General features: G+C 44.1%; 1 protein-coding gene across 1 annotated transcript in view; it reads left to right on the forward strand.

Annotated features, from left to right (window-relative positions):
• The window catches only part of SEMA5B (semaphorin 5B), a 270689-nt gene that overhangs the window by 135632 nt on the left and 113119 nt on the right, over positions 1-21938 (forward strand). Inside the window, exon 4 of the mRNA XM_062578940.1 lies at positions 15258-15357. Within this exon, the coding sequence (XP_062434924.1) occupies positions 15258-15357 (100 nt within the window). The remainder of the gene's footprint in view (positions 1-15257; positions 15358-21938) is intronic.

Here is a 21938-nt window from a genome sequence, read left to right on the forward strand (position 1 = left end):
TTTGCCCTTCAGTGTCCTGCCATACTGCGCATAAAAACATGGGGAGTCCTTTTTCTGTTCATCTGCAACATGGGGTTTTCCATATTCTTATCCCTGTTGGATTGTCCATGGGTGTTTGTGTACTCCTAGGATGCTCTCTGTCTAATCTGTCCACTTAACCCCACGACACTTAGATCATGACAGGCATCAACATTATTTCTGAATTCACCCTGGTCAAGTATATTAAGCTCAGTATGCCAGCATCGTCAGTTGAGTCTCCTTGCTAAAAGTGATTTCCTCCTAAATGTTGAACTATTGATTTTGGTTCCCATTTAGGGCCTTGCAATGCATATCTAGTTACATTCTTTGCTAAAGAAATTGCCTTTGCTAAAGGCAATTAAATACCTTGCAATGTGTCTCAAGTTAGGTTCTTTGCTAAAGGCAATTTGGTAGGGGTTTTGTGACCTTTGAGATAGGGTTTCCAGGAAGAAAGCAGTCAAAGAGCTCTCTGCTGACCTTTCAGGGTTCTTCTAGAGGAGGAAACTATTGTCTCTTCATTTGGAAAGTGTAAGAGGTTTCTTGTCTGTTTTCCATTATCTATGCTTTAAAGGTTTAAGTGGATTAAAGTAAATTAGCAGAATCTTTAAGCCTACATAAGGTGGCACTGGCTCTAACCTTGTTCCAGTGGAATGGGTAAATAAACTTTGATTCTAATTGCTTAATAAGTCTGACCATCTGTTTAACTGGGGAGGGGTGAAAGGAGAAACCCTTGTGGTTAAAAACGTGTTGGAACTCAATTGGCTATTTAAATAGATAAATACGGTAGTGAGTATGTTATAGATAACAGAAAGGGGAAAATGTGTGTGCTCTTCATACTAACCAAGAGACACTGAAATTTGAGTTTGCAGAGGACAGGTTTGTAGGATCCAAAGCTGAGACATATCATTCTGCAGGGAATTTTGGAGCCCTGAATCCTGATCCCGAGGAAGAGATGGGCATTTCTGACGCTCAGTATGAGTCATATAGTGCTTCTCTGCAGAAGGGATGGCTGTGTAATTACAATCATAATCTGCCAGTTTGCTTTGTATTAATCAGGCATGGCAGATTCCCAGAAAAAAGCAGTCTTTCCTCCCCTTTCACTGTTCTTGCTCCCTTCCCTCCTTTAATGATAAAGGGAAAAAATGGTGAAAGTTAATTAGAACTTAACAATTACACAAAAGAAATAAAGAAGGAAATTGCAGTCATGTCGAGCAAATGTCTCAGATTATCACTTGCGTCTCTTAAACCCAAGTTAGATTCATGGTTGTTGTTTGTTTTTGGCACCTGTTTCCTCATGATTGTTCAAGATACAGGTTGATCCTGTGCTGTCTGCTGTGAAGCCCAACTGGAAATGAAATCAAAGGCACCTCGTTCCCACTGCCCGTAGTGTATAAATCTTATAGAAGAGCCCTCACACCTCTGAAAACTCATCTGAGTACATAATTTTATTCACTTTAAGACTATAACCTGTTCTGACCCCAACACAAGCGGGTTCAGCCTGCCAGAGGAGACAAGCGGAGGAGTCTGCATCTTACCTGCTCAGCTGGTGCTGAGTGTCGGTGCTCAGCAGTGAGGCTCGTGGGTCTCCTTGCGGGTCTCCAAACGCACTGGCTCGTGGATCACAACCCCCGCAGCGGCTCTGCGGATGCTCCCGCTGCCAGGGGAGAGGATTATATTACCCCAACAAGTTTCAGTGGCTGGGCAGTAATAATAAATAAGACCTCAGACTGTTCAGTCATACAGGAGGCATTAATTTACTGCCAGATTAAACAGACTAACAAAACAATATACATTACAAAGGGGTTGAATAGCTTCTTGTTCGCAACCTTGCTGGCCAGGCTTCCAGCCGCAAGACAAAGCGGATGCCTGTAACAGGTTTGGTGCTTCTTCAGTCTTCAGTTCCCACTTTGCTTGAGTTCAGCCTCTCTTTTTATTGTGCTTTTGCTTCCAGAGTGCAATATTCTTAATTTCCTGTTGGTTGGATTTTAATGTCGTGGAAGAATCCAAGTGAAGTTCATTTCTGTTAACCATTTAGCCTTTTTTCTGAAAGATTCTGTATCCCATCCATACTAGTGAAGGGCCAGACTGAGTTGACATCACTTTGTATTGCTAGGGAGGGGTAAGAAAGAGGGAGAATAAAATATATGACCTGCTCGTGCAAGCTACATGTGAAAAAGATGTAAGTTTAACTCTTTTCAGACCTGCAGAAATGACTGTTTCCTTACAGAGTCCTCCAGCCACCTAGAGAAAAAGCTCTCAAAAAGTCAAGGGACCTCGGATGTGCTTATTTCATATGTTCAAGCTCAAAGCTTGTGCTGCCAGGAGAGATTCCCAGAGTGCTGGGAATGGGCTGCGAGCTGGATGGTTTGTCCTAGCAGACTCCACAGAGCTTGCGGACGACAGGTTAGGAATTTGTGCTGGAAGCTCTGTCCGGCGTGTTTGTGCAGCACCGAACACAGCGGTGCCCCAGGCTCCCTGGGGCTGAGAAGTGCAGCTCATAGTATGCCTCCCCAACAGTAATAAGGTACCCGATTTTGGCATCTGATAATTGGATTGTTCTACTCTGTGCATATAGAAACTCCAGTTAAAGTTTGATTTCCCTTGTTAGATCAATAGGAAAATGATCTTTTAATTCCAAAGAGCCTGTTTCTGCTGCCTTCTTACCTGTTTGACTGTGGGTGGGTAGCTACATTTAAGATCTTGCATGCTTGTTTGTTTTTCAGTGAGTTAGGAAATTGGTGAAACAAGTCAGGTATATTCTTAGTGCAGCCTTTTTTATTTATACCTGCATGCACAGGTGCGTACAAGTCCCCTTGCATTAAGCAATGTGTCACTGCAGCACAGCTCCTGCTCGGAAATTCGCATATGGGCCACTTTGGTAAGCCAAACACCTGAGAAACGTCTCTGATTCCTGTCACTCCTGCTCATGTGCTAACTTGCTTGTTTTTTCTACATCTATCTTGTAAGCAATAGATCAGTCCCAGCATTTGCAACTGGGCTCTGCCCTTGCCACGCTGCTGTGTTTCTCCAGCAGTAGCCTTCACTGTAAGCAGCTGTTTCTGAGATGCGAAGCAGCTTAGTGACTCATTAAAGACGTCTGGAGTGCCCTTTGCAACACATCCCTCGGGAGCAGCCACAAGCGTCTTCTGCCATAGCAAGGCTATGTAAGATTTGGTTTTCTTCACGAGCCAGAGCCAGGACTGACATGTGCATGTATGTCTGTCATGGGTGGAGTGGGGAGTGTTTGGTTTGAGCTTGTTTACCAAGGAAGCGCTTGGAAGTTTGCAAACTCATCTGCATTATATGAATCGCTTGGATATTCACGACTTAGCTGGAAATGAGCTGTAGACAGGTTTTCACTTGCAATTTCTACAATTATTTATTTCTCATTAGTTCTATCCATTGCATTGTTATGCTTTGGAAAAAGTATGATAGACTCCCCGGCTCCTTCTGTGTTCTGTCTGCCAGTGCGTTCTCCCCGGGGTCATGGCTGTTAGCGTGAGCTGCAAGAATATCGTTTGTGCTCCTCTGCTTTAATATTTGCAGCCTTTTTTTGTCCTCAGAAGCACCTCAGCTGGTCTCATGCTGAAGAGGTAGGCTTGGCTAAATAGCTTACATCCCGGATCTTCGCAGGACTGCGTTTCGCAGCTTTGCAGACTGTCTCGTAAGTGCTAGCGTGAGTTCTGGGCATGCAGCATGCGACCCACTGCCTGCTGCTCCATCTCTCCTAAATGCAGACGGGGTGCTCTGTCTGCTTAGGTGTTTTAAATGAGTTAGTTCAAGAGGGTTTAAATCTGGGATTTTACTTCAGACTATCTGTAATTATTACCTCCTACAAGATGAATGTGATTCAGATTGCTTGAATGTGGCTTGCTATATATTTTCTCAATATTTTTTCTTTAAACAACATTTTATTGAAACCTGGCCAGCTTTGAACACTGAGCTCTGTGGGGAGCAGTTAAGTGTTTGCTTGTTGTGATGAAAGCAAAAGCTGTTTTAACTTTGTGGGCTGAAGGATCATGGGGTATGATTTGTTTCTTTTGAACGTTTCTGACATTTTAGCAAACACCCCCACTACTGCTGAGTTGGTCACTAATACATTATTCCCTTTACTGTACATTGATGGAAAAAAAGCACATTAGCATCCATCAACTCCAAAATCCAGCTAGGAAAGTCCCTTAGGAAATTTTGATAAAGACTTATACTTTCCTTGAGCTAGTGAGATTTTGACAATCCAACCAAAACTTTAGTTAACAAAGGATGAAGGTTGTGGGGTAAAGCCTGAGAAATACATCTAGCTAAACATCAAAGGGAAGGCTAATACATTATGGGAGAAATTTCTTCTAGCTCATAGCTTTGCTGCCTTTGAATCTCAATACAGGGAGCCAAAACATTAACTAATGATGGAGTGTTAACTGGTAACTAATGGTGTCCTGTGCATAAGATTGGGGTATACTACAGAATATTTGACCTTCAATACAGTTCAGTAAAGATTTTGTTTCCATTAAGTGAGCCTTGGGCAATTTTCTTTTTAATCTTGAAAAATGAGACTTTGGCAAATGAAGCTGATATTTTCTTCCTTAGGGTTGATTTAGAATTTGTTTGAAAATTGTGACTAATAAAGCCATAAATACACAGCAGTTAGGAAAGTAATTTGCTCTCAGGCAAACTTTTGAAAATTACACCCAGCAGCTCTCAATCTCTTTTTCATTTCATAATGATAATTATAACAATAATGATGCTAGTCCTTTGACACTTCCCCATTAATGGTGTCCAAGATGTTTCACAAATAAACACAATGAGATCTGATTGAAAAAATGATGCAGTGTGCTGTTCCTTGGGGCCTCCACAAGAAAAGAGATCTTGGAAGAGTTCCCTTCATTCACAAAGTGCTTTACACAGTGGGAATCCCTCACACTCAGGACAAAAAAGGAAGATTTTACAGTGAAGCTTCAGGAGGTGAAGTGGAGTAACTCAGATGGTGCAGTGGGGGAAGGTGATGCTTTAAAGAGATATGAGGGCTCCAGTGAAGGAGCATCCTCTGACCATGAGCAGCAGTGAAGAGACGAGGGGAGGCGTCCTCAGCAGAGGGGCTGAGTGAGCATGGTGTTGTGGTGTGGAGGAACAGATATGCAGAAGTTCACCAAGGTAGGATGTATGGACCAAGGCCATGCAACACTCTGGTCAACAGCAGAGTAGCTTCCATGTATTTTCAGCAGTACCGCTGGTGTAACAGCAAGGACGCCAACAAGCAGTAGTCCTGTTCCGTGGCGTAGGTCAAATGGTTGGGTCTAGGGAGCAGAAGTGGATTGCTGCTTTTTGAGTTGCAGGGAGCACCTCAGTGAAAGGAAACTGCATGGAAAGCAAAACAAAGTGCTTTTCTTCTTCTTCTGTAGTTCAGTGCAAACCAAAACATGCCTTATGGAGACCTCATTCTCAGTTTTGAGGTTCACTTAACATTATTCCCTAACTGAGTAAGTTTGTGAGCCAGTGGCATGGCAGACATCACTTATTTAGGACATTTACTTGTGATGAGTATTAATATATCACATTCTCCTAAAACCTTCCATCCAAGGATGTCATTATGCTTTGATAAAATTCAGTTTAGTACTAGCACTCTCTTAAGAATATTCTTGTTTAACCCTGCTGGGTTCACCCTGTAAGGTAATGAATACTATAACCCCAGCTCAGTCAGGCACTAAAATACGTACTTACCTTGAAGTCTATGGGACTGTGTACTTGAAACCATTATTTGCTTATGTGCTTAGCTAGGTCACAGTCAAAGTACTCAGTACAGAACAGATCAAGTCCCTAAATGGAAATTGTAACATACAATTTTGTTCCTAGAGAGTTTTGCTACCACTGGTCCAGCTGGCCAACTTGTTTCTCTAACATAGCTAAAGCAAGTGCTTAAGAGGTCCAACATGTTCCTGGGCTCTATATAGGATTAACTGGATAAAAGTCTGTGGTCTGCAATATACAGTAGAGTGGATTAGAGGTTTTTATGATCATTTCTAGCTTTGGGATGTGCAGATAAAATCCTTAACAAACTCTTTAGGCTTTGGCTTTAAAAACTGTGACTTCATAAATCATCCGTTCCTTCCTTTTTACTAGCGCTGGGTGATCTGAAGAATGTTATTTAATGAAGAAGCTTCAGCTGCAAAATTCAGATTTGTATTTTATACACGAGGATTGCTCAGTGTTAGAGCACATTAATAAAAGACGTGGAGGTCACTGGTGAAATGTGGTCTTTGATAATCCCTTATTATTATTAGCTGGCTTCTGACTTAAGAACAACGATCCTTATGAGAAAAGGCTCATTTCAAAAGTCTTCCAATATTTTCCTCTTACGGTTACGGTTTCCCCTCATCACTTGGTTCATTGATTCACTAGTGTAGCTGACTCACGGTTGAACCCTTTGTCTGCACAAGACAGGAGCCCGCACAGGCCTGGCTAGCTAAAAAGCACAGACTGTTCATTGGACTTCAGCAGTCCCCAGTTTCTGGTGAGCCAGCAAAGACCAACTTCTATTTCCGATGTTCATCAAAATGGGGGTACATCTGCCTCTGTGGCAGATCTAGGTACGTGCTGGTGAAACTCAAGAAGGTGGACTTGGCCACACCTGCTCTGCCCTCTCTTGACTTCGGGAGTGCTTGCTAGTGGGAAAATGCACTGTGTCTGTTGGCACAAGTGGCTGGAGTAGAGGCACAGCTGAAAGGCTAGTGAAAAAAAATCTGCCTCCAGATGTGGGAGAGGTTGAATGATGTCAAGAGTGTTTTTTCCATCAGACTGCAATGGCTGTACGAGCCAAGATGCAGCTTGCTTTCCTGTCTGAAAAGAGGGATTATACTGATCAGACTGTCATAGGAAGCTGCAAGTGATGCATGAGCACTCACCTTATCTTTCTCAGCGAAGGAGATTGCGTGACAGCTGCAGGGCTTGTCTCAGTAAACACTGACTCGCAGTACCTAACTGCTCTGCAACATGCTTAAGAAAACCAGGAAGCTTTGGATGAGCTAAGAGTGGGGCTGTGTGGGATACTGGTGAGAATAATTTCACCAGGAGATGGTGGGGTGCAGGGCTACAGTGCCATGAGGCAGTGCAGTGCCATGCAGGGATAGCAGGCGAGGTTTTTGAGGGGTTTTGATGAGGAGAGAAGGCAGTGTCAGGGCAGCGTTGGTAGCCAACTGAGGAAAGCTAGGTCTGTTCTTCCCTTGCAGTGTTGTGCCATGCAGACAAACACCCATGGCCCCGTCACAGAATGGTTGAGAACCTCTGGAGGTCATCTAGTCCAATACCCCTACTCAAGCTGGGTCACCTAGAGCAAGTTGCCAAGGATTGTGTCTGGATGGCTTTTGAATATCTCCAAGGAAAGTCCACAAGCTCTCTGGGCAACCTGTTCCAGCGCTCAGTCCCCTTCACAGTAAAGAAGTTTTTCCTGATATTCAGATAGATCTCAGCCATGCAGATGGATGTGCTCCTGACTCATGGTTTTACATCTGTATATCATGCACTATCAGCATTGTGACTGTGTCTCTTCTTGCTCTGCAACTATTTGTGCCTCATTTGCAGTGATCAGCCATGTCCAGCTGCTGTACTGTAACTGAAGTTTGTGGCCTTGTGGGACTTGGAGCAACAGGAGCCAAGCTGAGGGTGCAACAGCCTCTCTCTTCTTTCCCAGTCACCCAGCCTGAGGCCTGGGCATGCACAGAGTTGATGTCTCTTGCTGTCTAGCTGTCCCCTGGTACAGGAGTAGGTCTCCATTGAACTGCTGCTTGTCCTTCACCATGGGCAAATAGGTGAGAGGAACCCAGGTGAAACAGAATGGGCCAAGAGTGGGCTCCTGTATAGAGCAGAAATGCTGGAGAAATGGGAGTGCCATGCACAGTCCTTCAATCTCCTTCCTTGGGGAGCCCCCAGGAGAGCATAACAGCACATGAGAGCAAGCACTAGCTCATAGTTATTATCTGATGTTTTCTTTATATGAGTTTGAATCCCTCAGTTTTTGCTGACAGACAAATGTGTTTTGCCAGCTGCTCAGTGTTAATAAAAAAACAGACAAACAAGCAGTCATAATTGTACTTTCACAAAAAATAGGTTTGGACTAAGTTCTTTTTTTCTCCATATTGAAACAATTTAGCAACACTTGTTTTGAAGAAATGGTTAAAATTTAGGAAACAAAGATTTGAGATGCTCCGTATGTTTTAACAACAGTACCTGCTGTACATCACAGCTTTCAAGTGCTTTACAGATAATTAGGCCTTGATACCCTGGCTGGTGTCAGTAAGCCCATTTAACAGTTGGAAGAGCAGAGGCAGTAAAGGGTTTCTTGATTTGTCCAAGACAAAGAGGGCTCCAGTGTTGGGCCCTTGGAGCCATGCTTACGTCACCAGGTGCCATTTCTCTCTTGTGATGGAAGAAGTTCAGCAAGGTCAGTTTAAGAAGGAGCTGCACATAGTGAACCCCAAGGCACAAAATCATCTAGATATGATAAAACTTTAAATGGTAACATCACGTTACTATTACACTGTGAAGGTTCATGGTGATTCTTCAGCTCTTCTTTTCCCTTGAGGGTGGTAAGGAGCAGAGCCTTTTTTTCAGACTTCTTCCTTTTCTTGGCAGCTGAGACTTGGTGCTGTTCTCTCTTTCAGGATACCAAGAGAGAAAAAGTCTTACCCTTATACTATTGTTTCCTACCTACCTATTCTTGGACATTAGCGACTTTATTGCCTCTTGGCTCTCGTTGAAGGGGAATGGCTCACTGCAAGCAGCTATCCCAGAGATGCTTATGCCACTGGTGGGAGCTCGTTGTTTCTCCCATCTTTGAAGGAATGTTATAGTTGGCTGAGCCTGGAAGAATTGATTAAGTGGGCAGGAAATGAGGTAGAAACATGGGTGGAAGGTAAAGACTGTTAGAAAAAAGAAGTGTGAGTGGGGGAGGTGAATGTGGGGTCAGAAGGGTAAATTGAGAGAAACCATGAAAATGAGACATCTGGAAGAACATTTCAAGTTAGATTTGGATATAGAGAGGAGTAAGAGGAAAACTGCTGGTTGTGACATAGGGTAGGGTTGGTCTATTTTGTAGAAAAGATTAGTCTGCCAGCAGCTTTTTGAATCCTCATAATTGTGAGTGGAGATTGGAGATTTAGGAAGGCAATGAAGCTAGAAATTGCAGCAGTTGGTATGAGGACATATTTAATGTACAATTAAAGATTTCAACAGATCAGATTAAAGAAAGAGAGAATACCAGTAATGAAGTGGAGGTGGTGATGGGAAGACAAGGCAGGAGGGTGATATGCAAGTGTGGGAGGATTTTTGGGGTAAAGCCAACTTGAGATTTCTGGCCTCATGAGTAAAGTTGAGCTCTGAGTGCTGACACACTGTTTGCTCAGCTCTGCCAGCACAGCAAAGGATTTCTCCTTCCCCTGAGAATTTTGCTGAATTGTGGGGTGGTTTTGTGTTGTGGAGGCTACTTTTACATCTCAGTATGAGGTAGGAGTGAAACTCATTTTCAAAAGACTATTGCACTAACCTGTGGCATGACCTAAAACAGAGCTAGAATTTAAAATGAGACTAATATTAAAATATGATTCATTGTCAATCTAATAAAGATAGCGCTGTAACTTTTATGCATCTTTGGAAGTGTCCACATCGAGGCAAGGAGACTGTAAAGCAGAAGACTGGGCTGATGAGATAGCAAAATTGTGAGTTGTGATCTTTGCTGGTTGTTATAGTGCTGCTGGGAGTTGTTCTGCAATGATAAATATATGCTGAGTTTGAGAAGACATGTGGTAGCATGGAGAGTCCTAAGCTTTCTGATCTGCTGGTTACAACCTTGCTTGCTTTGTCCTGCATGGTGTCTGATCACTGACCTCTGCAGAATGGAGACTGTGGCCTCGATCTTAGCAGGCAACTGCCTGCTTCATGAAAAATACTCTGAATATTGAAGGTAATTGAGACAGAGAGTGGTGTGAGTTTGCAGATCTTGACAAGTGAATAGATGATAGCTCAAATTCTGAAAATGGGAAGTTTCAATTGTGTTTCCCCAAAGAGAGGCTGAGTCACAGAGTTGTAAAAAAAAGCAACATTTTGTTACAAAGTGATTTACCTCTGTTGGTCATTGGTGAGATCACTGAAAATCCTCTAGGCTGAGGGGATGGTCTGAAAAAGACCTAAGTGGTTAAGTACCTGCAAACTGGAGTACCAGCTGGTCACTGAACTTGTTTTGCCTTCGGCCAGGCTGAAGCAAGCCAAAGGCTTGATGAGAGAACTTTTCGCGGTTGCAGAGGTCAAGGCTGTAAGCTGGACCTCTGCATGAGTGCTGAAATTTTCACACACACAAAGTAAACGTACCAGTACACTGAGAGCTTTTAAGAGGGCATCTTGAGGCAGTAAGAAAAGCATTCAATGTGTGATCAAGTTAATGCTCCACAAAAGTAAATCTGAATATCTGCAGAACAAGTATTTATTAATGCCCATTGAGTCTGGCAGGCCACCAGTGCTGTATGTGTGTTTTGCTTTATTACACAAGCCTTTATTGTTGAATCAGTTTATTTTACAGGGGTTTTACATAAAATAAGTCTTTGGTATGAAGGAAGTTTCTGGTTTGCTTTGTATTTTCTGGAATGGGGTCCCTCGGTCTTACTTCTAGTTTATCTTTCTCTATCCTTGAAGCTTTTCTGTGCAATCCTCCCCTTTCCAGCAGGGGACTCACGTTTCTAGAATGCGGCCTACATTCAATACGAGTTACAGCTTGACTACACCTGGCTCTGCTCACAAGGAGCTGTTCCAAAGTAACTCCACGTCTGGACAGTCTTAACGTGACTACACAGCCACTCAAAAGTATGAACAGGGCACATACTTGATGCCTGAATCACCTTTCAACTAGCTAGATCCAATATAGATCACGATTTTGCAGTTGGTGGTGTGGTACGCACGTTGGGAAGCAAGCTCTGCTCGAAGCACAGAAGAAATACTTAGACATGTAATTCAAGCTGAGGTTTTTGCTCGTGCAGCTTCTCTGCTATTCACATCAAAGCTACCACAGATAGACACATGGGTGGTTTGTATATGTGGATGTGCCCTTGTTTTGCATGAAGAGCCCTTGCTGCTGTTTAGTTTAGCTTCTTTTGTTCCAGACTAGGAGAGTTCACGCTGTGAATTATTCCAGAAGAGACATTCTTGAATAACACGGTGGTTAGACATGCTCCGTGCTCATAGAAATGGCTTTGCAGTTTCAAAGCATGGGCGTTTAACCACTCTATTCTTGCGTGATGTGTGGCTGGATGCACAAAGCTGCTATAGGCTGCTGGTGATGGGAGCTGCAATTGGGCACCAGTGAGATGAAGCAGTAAATGTGCTGTCCTTCAGGCAGGGGAGTCTCAACTCAGTGCTCACATACTTCCTTCCTTCAAAGCACTTGGGATAAAGGCGAGGTGGGGAACAGCTGGTTCTGAGGACAGAGAGGCTCAAGTATTACCAGGTTTACCACGTCTTTAGAAGCTGATCCAAAACCCATCAAGCTCAGTGGAAAACTGCCAGTGGTTTGAAGAGCTTCTGGATCAGGCCCTTAAACCCAGCTCCTGCAGTCTGGCACGCAGTGCTTTGTGCAGCTGACTAATCCTCGTCCCTGTCCTGCACTCTCAGGAAACTGATGCAGAGCAGCGTACTTGCAGGCTGGAGGGACCACCCTCCAAAATGGCAGAGGGCCTTTTTTTACCTTGTCTTATGCATGCATAAAAGTGTGAGCACAGCTGTGTCTGCAGACTTAAATTTCCTGCACAGCTCTGTGCTCTTTGCAGCTGGATACCTGAATCACCTTGAGCTTGGAGGGACTCGCAGAGCTTTAGCGGCTCTGAATCATATGGCTGGTGCCGGACGGGGTTGGAAACTATTAAACTTTTGTTTGTTGGTCCTAATGTGGAGGAAGTGAGAGCATGGATCTTTAACCCCCTGGAAATGATTAGAGATGAGAAACACAAAGGAGGCCTTGATGAGCATTTCACCCTTAAGCCATTTGGTTCCTAGCTTTCCAGCTCCTGCTGCCGACATGCAAAGCTGGGGCCTTAGTTTTTAATTTTTCATAGTGTTTTTAAACAGATACTTTTGCAAATGTAAACATGCCCCAGTACTGAAGGTTTCCAGCCAAATTAAAGAGCACTGGAAAAATCAGCCTTCTGAGAAAGGTCAAATACAAGCAAACTCTGGAGTTCATTGGGTCCATATGTGTAAACTTGAGCTAATATAGGATAGGCCCAGGGCAGCACTTACCTAGCAGAACTGAGCTTGTTTTAAAATGAAAGTTTGGACCCATCCTTAGGGATGCTGTGGTCAGAGCAGTAGATCTGAACGTGTTAGATGAAAAAAGACCCATGTCCTGTCTCTTTCTTGATTTCCATTCCACTTTATCCCTTTCCTCTAACAGGAAGAAAGAAGGTTAGGAAGGAAAATGTGCCATTTGGCATTAATTCTGACAACTCACAGTCAGACATTCTTAGCTGAGACCATGCTGGGTTTAATAATCTCCAACTACATGCCTATAAAAGCTTAATTTTGCTATGAGGATGCATGCCTTGCAGCCTTTAATTTAATAACCGGGAAGGGTTTCTTTATAAGTTGTACCACCTGCAGTAGTAATAGAAATCAAGACACTGCCTCTTATTTCATGGGTTTGATTGACATTTAAGCCAACATAGAAAGATTCAAGCCACCTACTGCCTTTAATTTTTTTTAATTATTTTTACTGTAATTTGTCAGAGCTTGCCATTAAAAGGAAGAACTGATGAGTGTACCTTTCTGAAGTGAGGTGATTTTGCTTAGAGCAGCAGATGAGGAGATATTCTTCCTGCTACTGCACTCTGATAGTGGGTTAGTTGGTAGGAAAAAGTTGGTGGGAGAGGAGGTAAAATGACAAGAGAAATTATGGCCTAAAAGCAGGATCTTTAAAAGGTATCATCATTATATAGCAATCCCCTAATCCCACCCCCGTCAGCCAACACACATGCCAGGAGATCTGCAGCACGTCAGCTGGCTAACCTGCCTGAAAGGTGTTATTGTTGCTGGTTCTGCTGCTTGGCTCAGAAATGTCTCTGCAGCTAAAAAGCTACAGGAAAAGAAGACAGAGCCCCATTAGTTCGGAAAATGCCAGGGGTGAGACTGCAGTACCTCCCTGGTGCTAGTACATCATTAAGGGTCCCAGAGGAGCGTAGGAGGTGGAAATGTTTGAAGGTTAGACTGGCTGAGCTATTCCTTAACTCATGCCTTTTCCTTGAAGAGCAGAGGAGATACACGTGTTGTATGTGGTTATGTTGTGTGACAGGAATGTGAGAAGGGCTGGAAAGCTCCAGCTCCCAGCGACAGTTTTTGGATTGAGGGAGTGGAGGCCTTGTTGTCAGAGGCACCTTGACAGTGTTGAGTCAGGCAGAACACAGGACCAGGCCTGACGGTCAGCCCCACGGCACGGGGAGTCGGGAGTGGTTGTGCCATGCCGTGGCGTCCAGAGCAGAGACAGAAGCTCCGTGGCAAGGTTCTGCCTTGGGAAGAAAGGCAGACAAGCAGAAAACGGAGAGGTTGGACTGAAGGGACTTTAAGAGGTGTTTTCTCAAGGTTTTGATAACTCGGGAGCTTGATTAGATTTTACCTGCCCCTGGAAGGAGAAGGGACTCGAGAGTGCCCCCAAAATATCCTACATCAAGGGTTTTAAACCCTTGCACATGTGTAATCCTACAAAGTATGCCAAGATGCCAAAGGCCTGTAAACAACGAGATGCCGTGTCAGCATTGTCGTCTCACCCTGTGGAAAGGGGAACTAATGCCCAGACCAAAATGTTCAAACTTGACTGTCTTCAGTGAGAAGTCTCAATTTATCACTGGGCACATAAAATGACAAGAGGATATGCTTTCTCAGAGCTCTTTCGAACTGGTCTGAACATAGCTGCATCATTCTTGTTATGAGTCACCAGGTCATTGCCCTCTGTATTGGCATCCTGTTGGCATGAGGCCAGAAGAACATACCCTTCATGTTCAAAGCTTTGAGCCTCTCAGATCTTCAGCATCCATCTCTAGAAAGAGGCAGGGTTATTTGTCCATAGGTCACAGAGGGATTTCAGATATACTGATTTGGTCTCATTTGTGCCTTGCTCCCTCAGATGTCTGGCATTATCCATGTATTTAACAGCCAGAGTACTTAAAAGTTGGAACAAATTCCCAAGAGAAGTCCTCCCAGCAAAACTGGATGGCTTTCTGAAAGGTATACATTAATCAAGCCCCAGTTATTTCATGCAGTAAAAGTGTAATGTGAGAGGGTGACATTTTGTGATATGTGATACACACAAGGTCGAAGTTGGTAACTATACTGAAATCTGGAGTTCTGTGTATGCCCTAGCATCAGACCTAAGAGTACCCTAGAAGCAGTGTTTTAGTTTCTCCTTTATTTAAAACAGGTGTATTTTTATTACATCCAGACTGTCCTGCTGTAGATCTCTCAATAGATGCTATGTTAATAGATAAAGCTTCTGTAAGAAGAGCTTTGTCTCCCTGAGTGTGGCTTAGACAAATCTATATTGCTCTGCGTTAATCCCTGTGACTCAGTTTGAGCAAGCGTCTAGGCTGGCAGATCCAAGCAGGTTGGCAGAACCGGTTTCAAGCCTCTGGAATCTCTTAGGGACTACAATGCTGTGGTAGGCACCCTCGTCTGGGTTAAGGAAGGCTTTAGTTGAGGGGGATCCCAAACGCCAAGTAAAGTGAAACCCAGAACAGGACCTTAAACGTAGAAGAGAAGGTAAAACCTGTCTTTGGAGCAGTCAGGTCTTACGTGCAGGTCGCTTCTACTGTAACCAAGTTTTCAGTCAGTTGGTGCCACTTTCTCTTTTTGGAGGGCAAAAGTTTGCTCAGCATAGAAGGCAAGGCTGCAGAGGTGTTACAGGAGGAGCCTAATCCCCTTGCGCTGCTTAACCCTAGCTCCCCAGTTTAGCAGAAGCAAAAGCAAGCTGCCGTTGTCTCTGGATCCAATGCTGACACTCCATCTTGGATGTGAAAATAACTGCTGAGACAGCTCTGCGTTTATGTGCAATTTTTGCACATCGTGCAGAGGATGAGAATAAATAGTAACCCTTTAAATAGACTATTAATTACCCTTCCCCTGACAGATAACTCTGTAGGAAATGCATTAGTGGATGTCTGGGTGAACTCACTGCTTCTAGAGCAGCTTTATTGTTTTCTGCTTTTTCATTGTCGTTGCAGATCTGAAGCCCTGGGTGTCGAATTTCACCTATCCAGGTGTGCGTGACTTTTCTCAGCTTGCACTGGATGCCAACAGGAACCAGCTCATTGTGGGAGCAAGGTAAAGATAATCTTTTAATTAGACCAGTGTTGCTGCTCAAGGCCTTTACCTTCATGTTCTGGCTTCAGAGGAGAGTGTGTTTCCAGCTTATGTGGCCAGTCTCCCTCTCAAAGAGAAAGCTCTGATTTATGTAGAGGGCTTTAGAATAATTGCAAAGAAGAGAAAATTACTAGATTCTTTTTTTTAAAAAAAGGATGCAATCAAAATGACTGGTTAATGAAGCAGAATGCTGGCATCTCCCTCAGTAGCATGAATGTTAGGAGAGTTATAGTAAATAATTCTGCACCATCACTCTGCCAGCACAGAATTTGGCTTTATGGTTTATTTACCACGGACAGACTTTCCGTCTGTACCAGGTTCACCTACACACCTTTTAAAAAGTGTAGTAAGACTGTGGTGGTGTAAGAGGTTGGCTTCTTCTCTCTTCCTTTAGAATTCACTCCTAAACCTGTTTGCTTCGTCCTGCTGACGAAGCCAGATCCTCACGTAATGCATTTTGGTGCAACTTTGTTGTTCTGGCCCACTGTATACAATTAGCATCTATTTTCCTGTATTTTTAAACATTATTTTTATTTAGAATGCCGTAAGAGAAGGTTAGAAACACAAACACAGTATGAGCAGAGGCAACTTCTAAGAAATTTAGAGCTGCATTTGTTACTGGGAAAAGAACTGTGGTTCAGTGAAATAATATGTGTCAGGAGTAGTTGAATCATGGGCCCCAGCAGCAACAATTTTTTATTGCATAATAAACAGATAAGACAACCCAAAAGGAAAAGACTAAGCATAGTCCAACAAATCAGCCACCAATGGCAGTTTAAGTATAACATTTAGAATCAGATAACATTGTGGCAGCAGTCTGCGCTATTAATGAAAATGGAGGAAGAGACGGCTTGCTTTCTAGTTTATTCAGCCTTAGAGAACGGGGAGGTGAGAAGCAGAGCTGGAGGAACCCCTGCTATGAACAGGAGAAGACAGTGAGATGTGTCGTGGAAGGGGAGTTTCTGACTCCAAAGAGACAACTGAAGTAGTATTTAATATACATTTTCTGCATGCATATGTGTGGTGAATAATAAAACTTACCATCACACAACTGTTTGTATTAGAGACCCTCCTGCTTTTCCTGCAGCAACATTTTACTTTTTTCAAGCCGCAGCTTTACCTGCGCGAGAATCTTTAACCAGTGATTATTAATATTTACTGCTTCAGAGCGGCATCGCTTTGGGGACAGCGCTGATCAGTGCCTTCTGCTAGGCTTTGTGCAAAGGCGGGCCTGTTCCTCGGGGGGGTTTATGGTTTGCAGCTGCACGGCAGGTTCCCCCCGCGTAGACATCGCCAACCTGACCGGGAGACGAAACGCTCTGAGCGCGCCGCGCGGCTCTGCTGAGCCACTTTGGATGCTGTTAAAGGAGACGTGATCTCCCAGAGTGGCCTGTCGAGGTGGACGCAGCCTTGGCGTGGGGGTGGAGGGGAGCGCCGAGCCTTCCCCTCCCCGCGCGTCGGCCAGGGAGAGGCGCCCGGAGAGGAGGCGGCGGGCGGGGAGCAGCCCGCGGTCCGTGGGGCCCTCAGGTGCACGCGCCCCGCGCTGTGCTGGGCTGCACGCCTGGAGATGCCAGAGGATCGGGAACGGGAAGTAGAGCTTTTTCTGTTCCCTCCTTCCCTGATAAATCCACACCTTGTTCTGGGCTATTTTTAGGGGGGATTTTTGAGTCGTTAGTTGCTCGCGCACCATCTGCTTGAATTTGCAAATGAAACAATACCTCAAAGAGATGGGAGCTGTCTTCTCCCCATCTCTGCAGGGTGTAATTTATGAAACCTACATTTAAATGTTAACTACGTTTAAATGTGGGCCTGCAGATCGTATTAGTAGTAACACCAGCTATTCTGGGCTCGTGGCAGGAGTTTGGGATCAGGGTGGAGTTTGTCAGTGCTCCCACTCCTCAGTTTCCTGGTTAACATCCCTCTCTTAGGTGCTCCTGTTATAAATTCTTTCAGACTAGCTCTTTCTGTTTAAAAGCGGTGTGATCTCACCGCAGCATCTCTCTAGCTTAGCTCGCCCTGTGTTTCTTCTGTCTCAAAGCTTCATAGCAAATGCTTCCCAGAAGGAAAGAAAACCCCGGGGCTCACAAGAGTTTTTGGTTTCAGGAACCGGACACGGCGTGACTGAAACTAGAAGAGGTATTGAGGGCACGCTGCGCGGAAAGGGAGCTGCAATAACACGAGCCTCAGATTTTTAAGCTTTGTCCTTATCTGAGAGCCTTCCTCAACTGGCTGGTGCTGCCTGAGCCCGAACCGGAGGAGTCTGATACCTCCACTGTACCAAACACCTGCCCAGTCAAAATCCCAGAAACGAAAGAATTAGTTTCGAAAGCCCACCGTGGTTTCTAAGCAACATATTTACTTGTCACATCGTTTGCAAAATCCAAACATTTGCAAGTAAGGATATGAATAGTTTAGGACATTGTAAATCGCACACTGCCCATGCGGTAAACCACATTTTCTTAAGTATAAAAACACACATTTCAGAAATCGATAACCTTCATTTTGACTCATAGTTTGCATGCTTTGTTTTTGTTTTAAATGTAGTGTTAGTATTTTAATGTACTGTTTTTCTTCTGTGAATGAGTGATTGTTTTGAAACATTTGCTGTTTTTTTCAGCTCTTGAGTGCATGTGAATACTATTTGAGCTTAATTTAATGGGAGGAAAAACAATTTTCTAGATGTCATTGTTACTGAGAAAAAAACTTGAAAATATGATCTGCACAAAACTCAAGATACATAAATCTCCCGGTGCATTAAAAAAAATGATTTTGGGAACTCAATTCTGGATTTTTGCATGCTTCTATCAGCAATGCTACTTTGTCCAACTGTCCTGCTTTTTTTTTTATTATTTTTTTTTCCAAAATGGTCTTCTTTTCTTCAAAAATAAGCCTTGAATTTTTCAGACCTGAGAAAACTTCCAAGATGAAGCCAATAAAGGAGCTGAAATGGAAACTGATTGCAGCCTTGACTGTGTAGGAACTGCCATCTCTCTCTAATAGCATGATCTTGGAATACTTATTGTCTTTACTTTCAATCTTTTTCCCATTATTAGATTTCAGATTTAACTCTGCTATATGACATTCTTAGTGAACAGTTTGCTTTTATTAACTGTGGGTCTCTTTGCACTACCTAAACATCTGAAATCAAAGAGCAATAGTGAGGAAATAGGTGATAGTTTCTTGCAGATTAGTGTCATATAATGAGCAATAGTTTTGAATTATAGACACATATTGTATATTTGCTGCCACAGTGAAGAGCCACAGATGAGATGATCCTTGTACCAGAAGAAAGACGAGGCAGCCCAGGACACTGCTCTTTGATTAGTTATACACCTGGGGAATGGATTGGGAAGAAGAACAGCTTAAGTGAGCTGCTGTAAAATAAATGGTTTAACAAGGGAGACAAGCTGAATTTCCTAACTTGATGGGCAAGTGAAAGACACTTGCATTAAAAAGAGGCGACTTAAAAGATGTGACTATATGAATAGACAGTAGCTGCTTGCCATAGCTCAAGGGCAGCTCTAGACCCCTTTGGTAGCTGTCTAGAGCAGCAGACTGCTGGGGCAGCCAGACGGCCGTGGGCCCAGCCCAGGGAGGACGTGTGGGGTGCTCTTGCTGCAGGGGGCGCAGGAGGTCACAGAAGGACTGGAGGAAGCTATGCTGTCATTCCTGTGGGATCTTCCAGCTCGGCTCTCCAAGGTTCTCCTTGGGGCTCTTTGTCCCCTCTTCTCCCCTGCCCAGGCTATAGCAGAAGCCACCTGGCCTTCTCTTGCTTCCTGGGGCAGTGATTTCACCTGCACATCTGCAAATCAGTGCACTGCTCTCTGAGCTACCCCATGCACAGGGTGCCCAAAGCTTGGGAAGATAGGTTTTGTGGAGGAGATGAACTGCCTAGTTGTGACGTTCCCAACCCTGCATCTCGGACTTACTCCTCAAGGCTATCTTTTTACTCTCTGGGCAGAGACGGGGCCAAGGAAGAAATTTTGATACGAAAGGCCTTGCTTGGAGTCAAGCCAAAAAGCATGCTTCACAAGAGATTCCTGGCGAGGAAAACATAAAAGGTTTAAATGAGGACGGTTGAGACACCATGTGATGATCTGGCACAACAGCAAGCTGAAGGGAAACAGATTGGACGGCAGGAGGATGGTACCCAAACAAATGGCTGTGCAGAAAGTGCATGGGAAACCCTAAGGGAAACATTTGACTTCTCCCAGAAGGACTCTGTGGGGGTGTTAGCTTGGGGCAGTAGCCTGCTGGGGCTGTGGATTTGAGAGGCCTGGCTAAGAGCGTTGGCCATTCGCAGCAAGGGGACATGTCTCTGTAGAAAGGCAACCAGAAAGCATGATGACCAGAAGTATTCATTGTCCTGCTTGCTGTGAGGGCTGTCAGCTCCATCAGGAGCTAGGATGGTGTTGTTTCTCATGGCTTGTAACAAATGGACTGCACCAAGAGAGCCTGGAGGTAGAGGGTGGTGGGCAGATTCAGCATTAAGGGACTTGCAATGAGCAAGTAAAGTGCATATCCTTCTGTGGCTGCCAGCTTCTGCTGCAAACTGTTGAATGTAAAGTGATAAAGCTGCTGGTGATGCAAGTTTGGATGCTTTGATGAGTGATTTTTGTCCCTGATTTAGAGCTGTACTGAGTGTATCTCTTAATATCAAGTAGCTAGGCACTGAAGAGAGGAGTTAGGGTTAATTTGGGGAGAAATGCTTTACAAACTTACAATGCTTATTATAGATCAGCCAAAAGCTTTGCTTCTAACTCTGGGATGGAGGGCTGTGAGTGTGAAAAACAGTATTGGGAGGGTCACTTTTGGCTTTGAACAGGACAACTTTGTGATAAATTGGGAGCACAACAACCTGGGTACACCCTTCGTGGCTGGCCTTGCTCCAGAACATATGAGCAATAAAACAACTCTGTATCACGTAGGCTTAAGAGCCAAAGACTAAATGGAAGAAGTGATGTCCCAGAAGAGTTACTTCAAGCTGCAGCTTGCAGAAATATGGGAGATTGTAAATATAGTCTAGGATCCTCAACCAGCAGGACTGAGTTTATTGAAACTCTCTAGTGTATGATAGATTAGTCTGTCAGACACCAGGTTTTGTGCAGATTTCTGGCTGAACATAGGCTCTTTTCTGCCTAGTTGGCAGAAAGCTCCAGAGAAGTGCAGTAAAACTCACAAAACCTGTATTGCTTGGAAAATATCACTCTTACCCTTGGGCACCTTCAGTCCTATCTGGATCTGGATTGCCACTGAACTCTGAAGAGACTAAGTCTTAGCAGATTATGTCACCTGGGCAAAAAAACACATTGCAAACCAGGAAGTTGGTTCAGTGGTAGAAGTCTTGTGTCAGAGCTGATTGCAGGTTTGGAGCATCAGGATCAGATCCAAACTCGGTCAACACCACTTTCTCTTGCCAAACGATCAAGGTCTGCCACCAAGATTTATCCTCACAGGGCTTCCACGAGGAAGGAAACCACTATCATAACTTTCACACTATAGATGGGAATCTAAGGCCCAGAGGGATTCAGAGCAAGCCTGCCCTGTGAAACAGGCTGTGATGTAGAGGCACACAAGCTTATAGATCTGAATGACAGTGCAGTGCTGCACCTGGCACAATTTTTCCTGCAGGCAGGTCGCAGCTTTTGTAGGCACCAGTTGATGTTTGCACAACGCTGGAGATGTCTGCGCTGTTTTACTTGGCTGATATAGACATGCCCAAAGCAATATTTTGTATGGACTCACAGAAAATCTGTGGCAGAGGAGGGATTTGGACCCTTTACCTTTGGGTTCTGGCAGTTTAATTACCCATCCTCAACCTAGCGTAAGACATGAGTCTTCAAAATGCTGGTGAGAGTCTGTGAGTCCCAAAGACTTACACTGGGACGGTGGGACTCTGGCAGGTCTGAAAAAATCACATTTTGTACCGTGGAGAGACTGACATGCAAGCAATTTAACATTGCCCACAGTCACATGGGCCTAACCAAGGGTTAAATAGTACCGAGGCTTATCCTGTTATCAGCAGGCAAAAACATGCCGTTCTTCACTGACTGCAGAATTTGACTCAATTCTTCTCCGAGATGAAGTGACTGAGCTGCGTTACTGCCATGTTCTGGTGGCTCGCAGTGCTATCACCCCCTCTTAGGCTGACTGTACCCCCTGCGGACTCACGTTTGCCTGGGAATTTACCTTGCCAGTTGAGGTAGTAATGAGGATGTGAGCAAGCAAAAAGCACGATAACGTGTTTGATTATGTCCAGAGTGCAGGAAGGTATCTGAAATCTGTGCTGCAAAGGGACCTAGAAAAACAAATATCCTCCCTCCTCACAGTGATTTTTCTGATCAGACAAAAAGAAAGCTCTAATTCAAATTGCATCCTCATTTCAGGGGGAGAGAAGGTAATGTGGTAGTGTAAGAGAAAAAAGGGGGGTCAGTCTTGAAAATGAACAAAAACTTTAAAAGGACCATTAATGATTTTTAAAGAAACAACCTGACCTGCATGAAGAAGAACATGGCGAAGGTGACAAACCCGTGATTAGACTG

The sequence above is a fragment of the Rhea pennata genome, chromosome 6, assembly GCF_028389875.1.
Source record: "Rhea pennata isolate bPtePen1 chromosome 6, bPtePen1.pri, whole genome shotgun sequence".
Taxonomy (NCBI): Eukaryota; Metazoa; Chordata; class Aves; order Rheiformes; family Rheidae; genus Rhea; species Rhea pennata.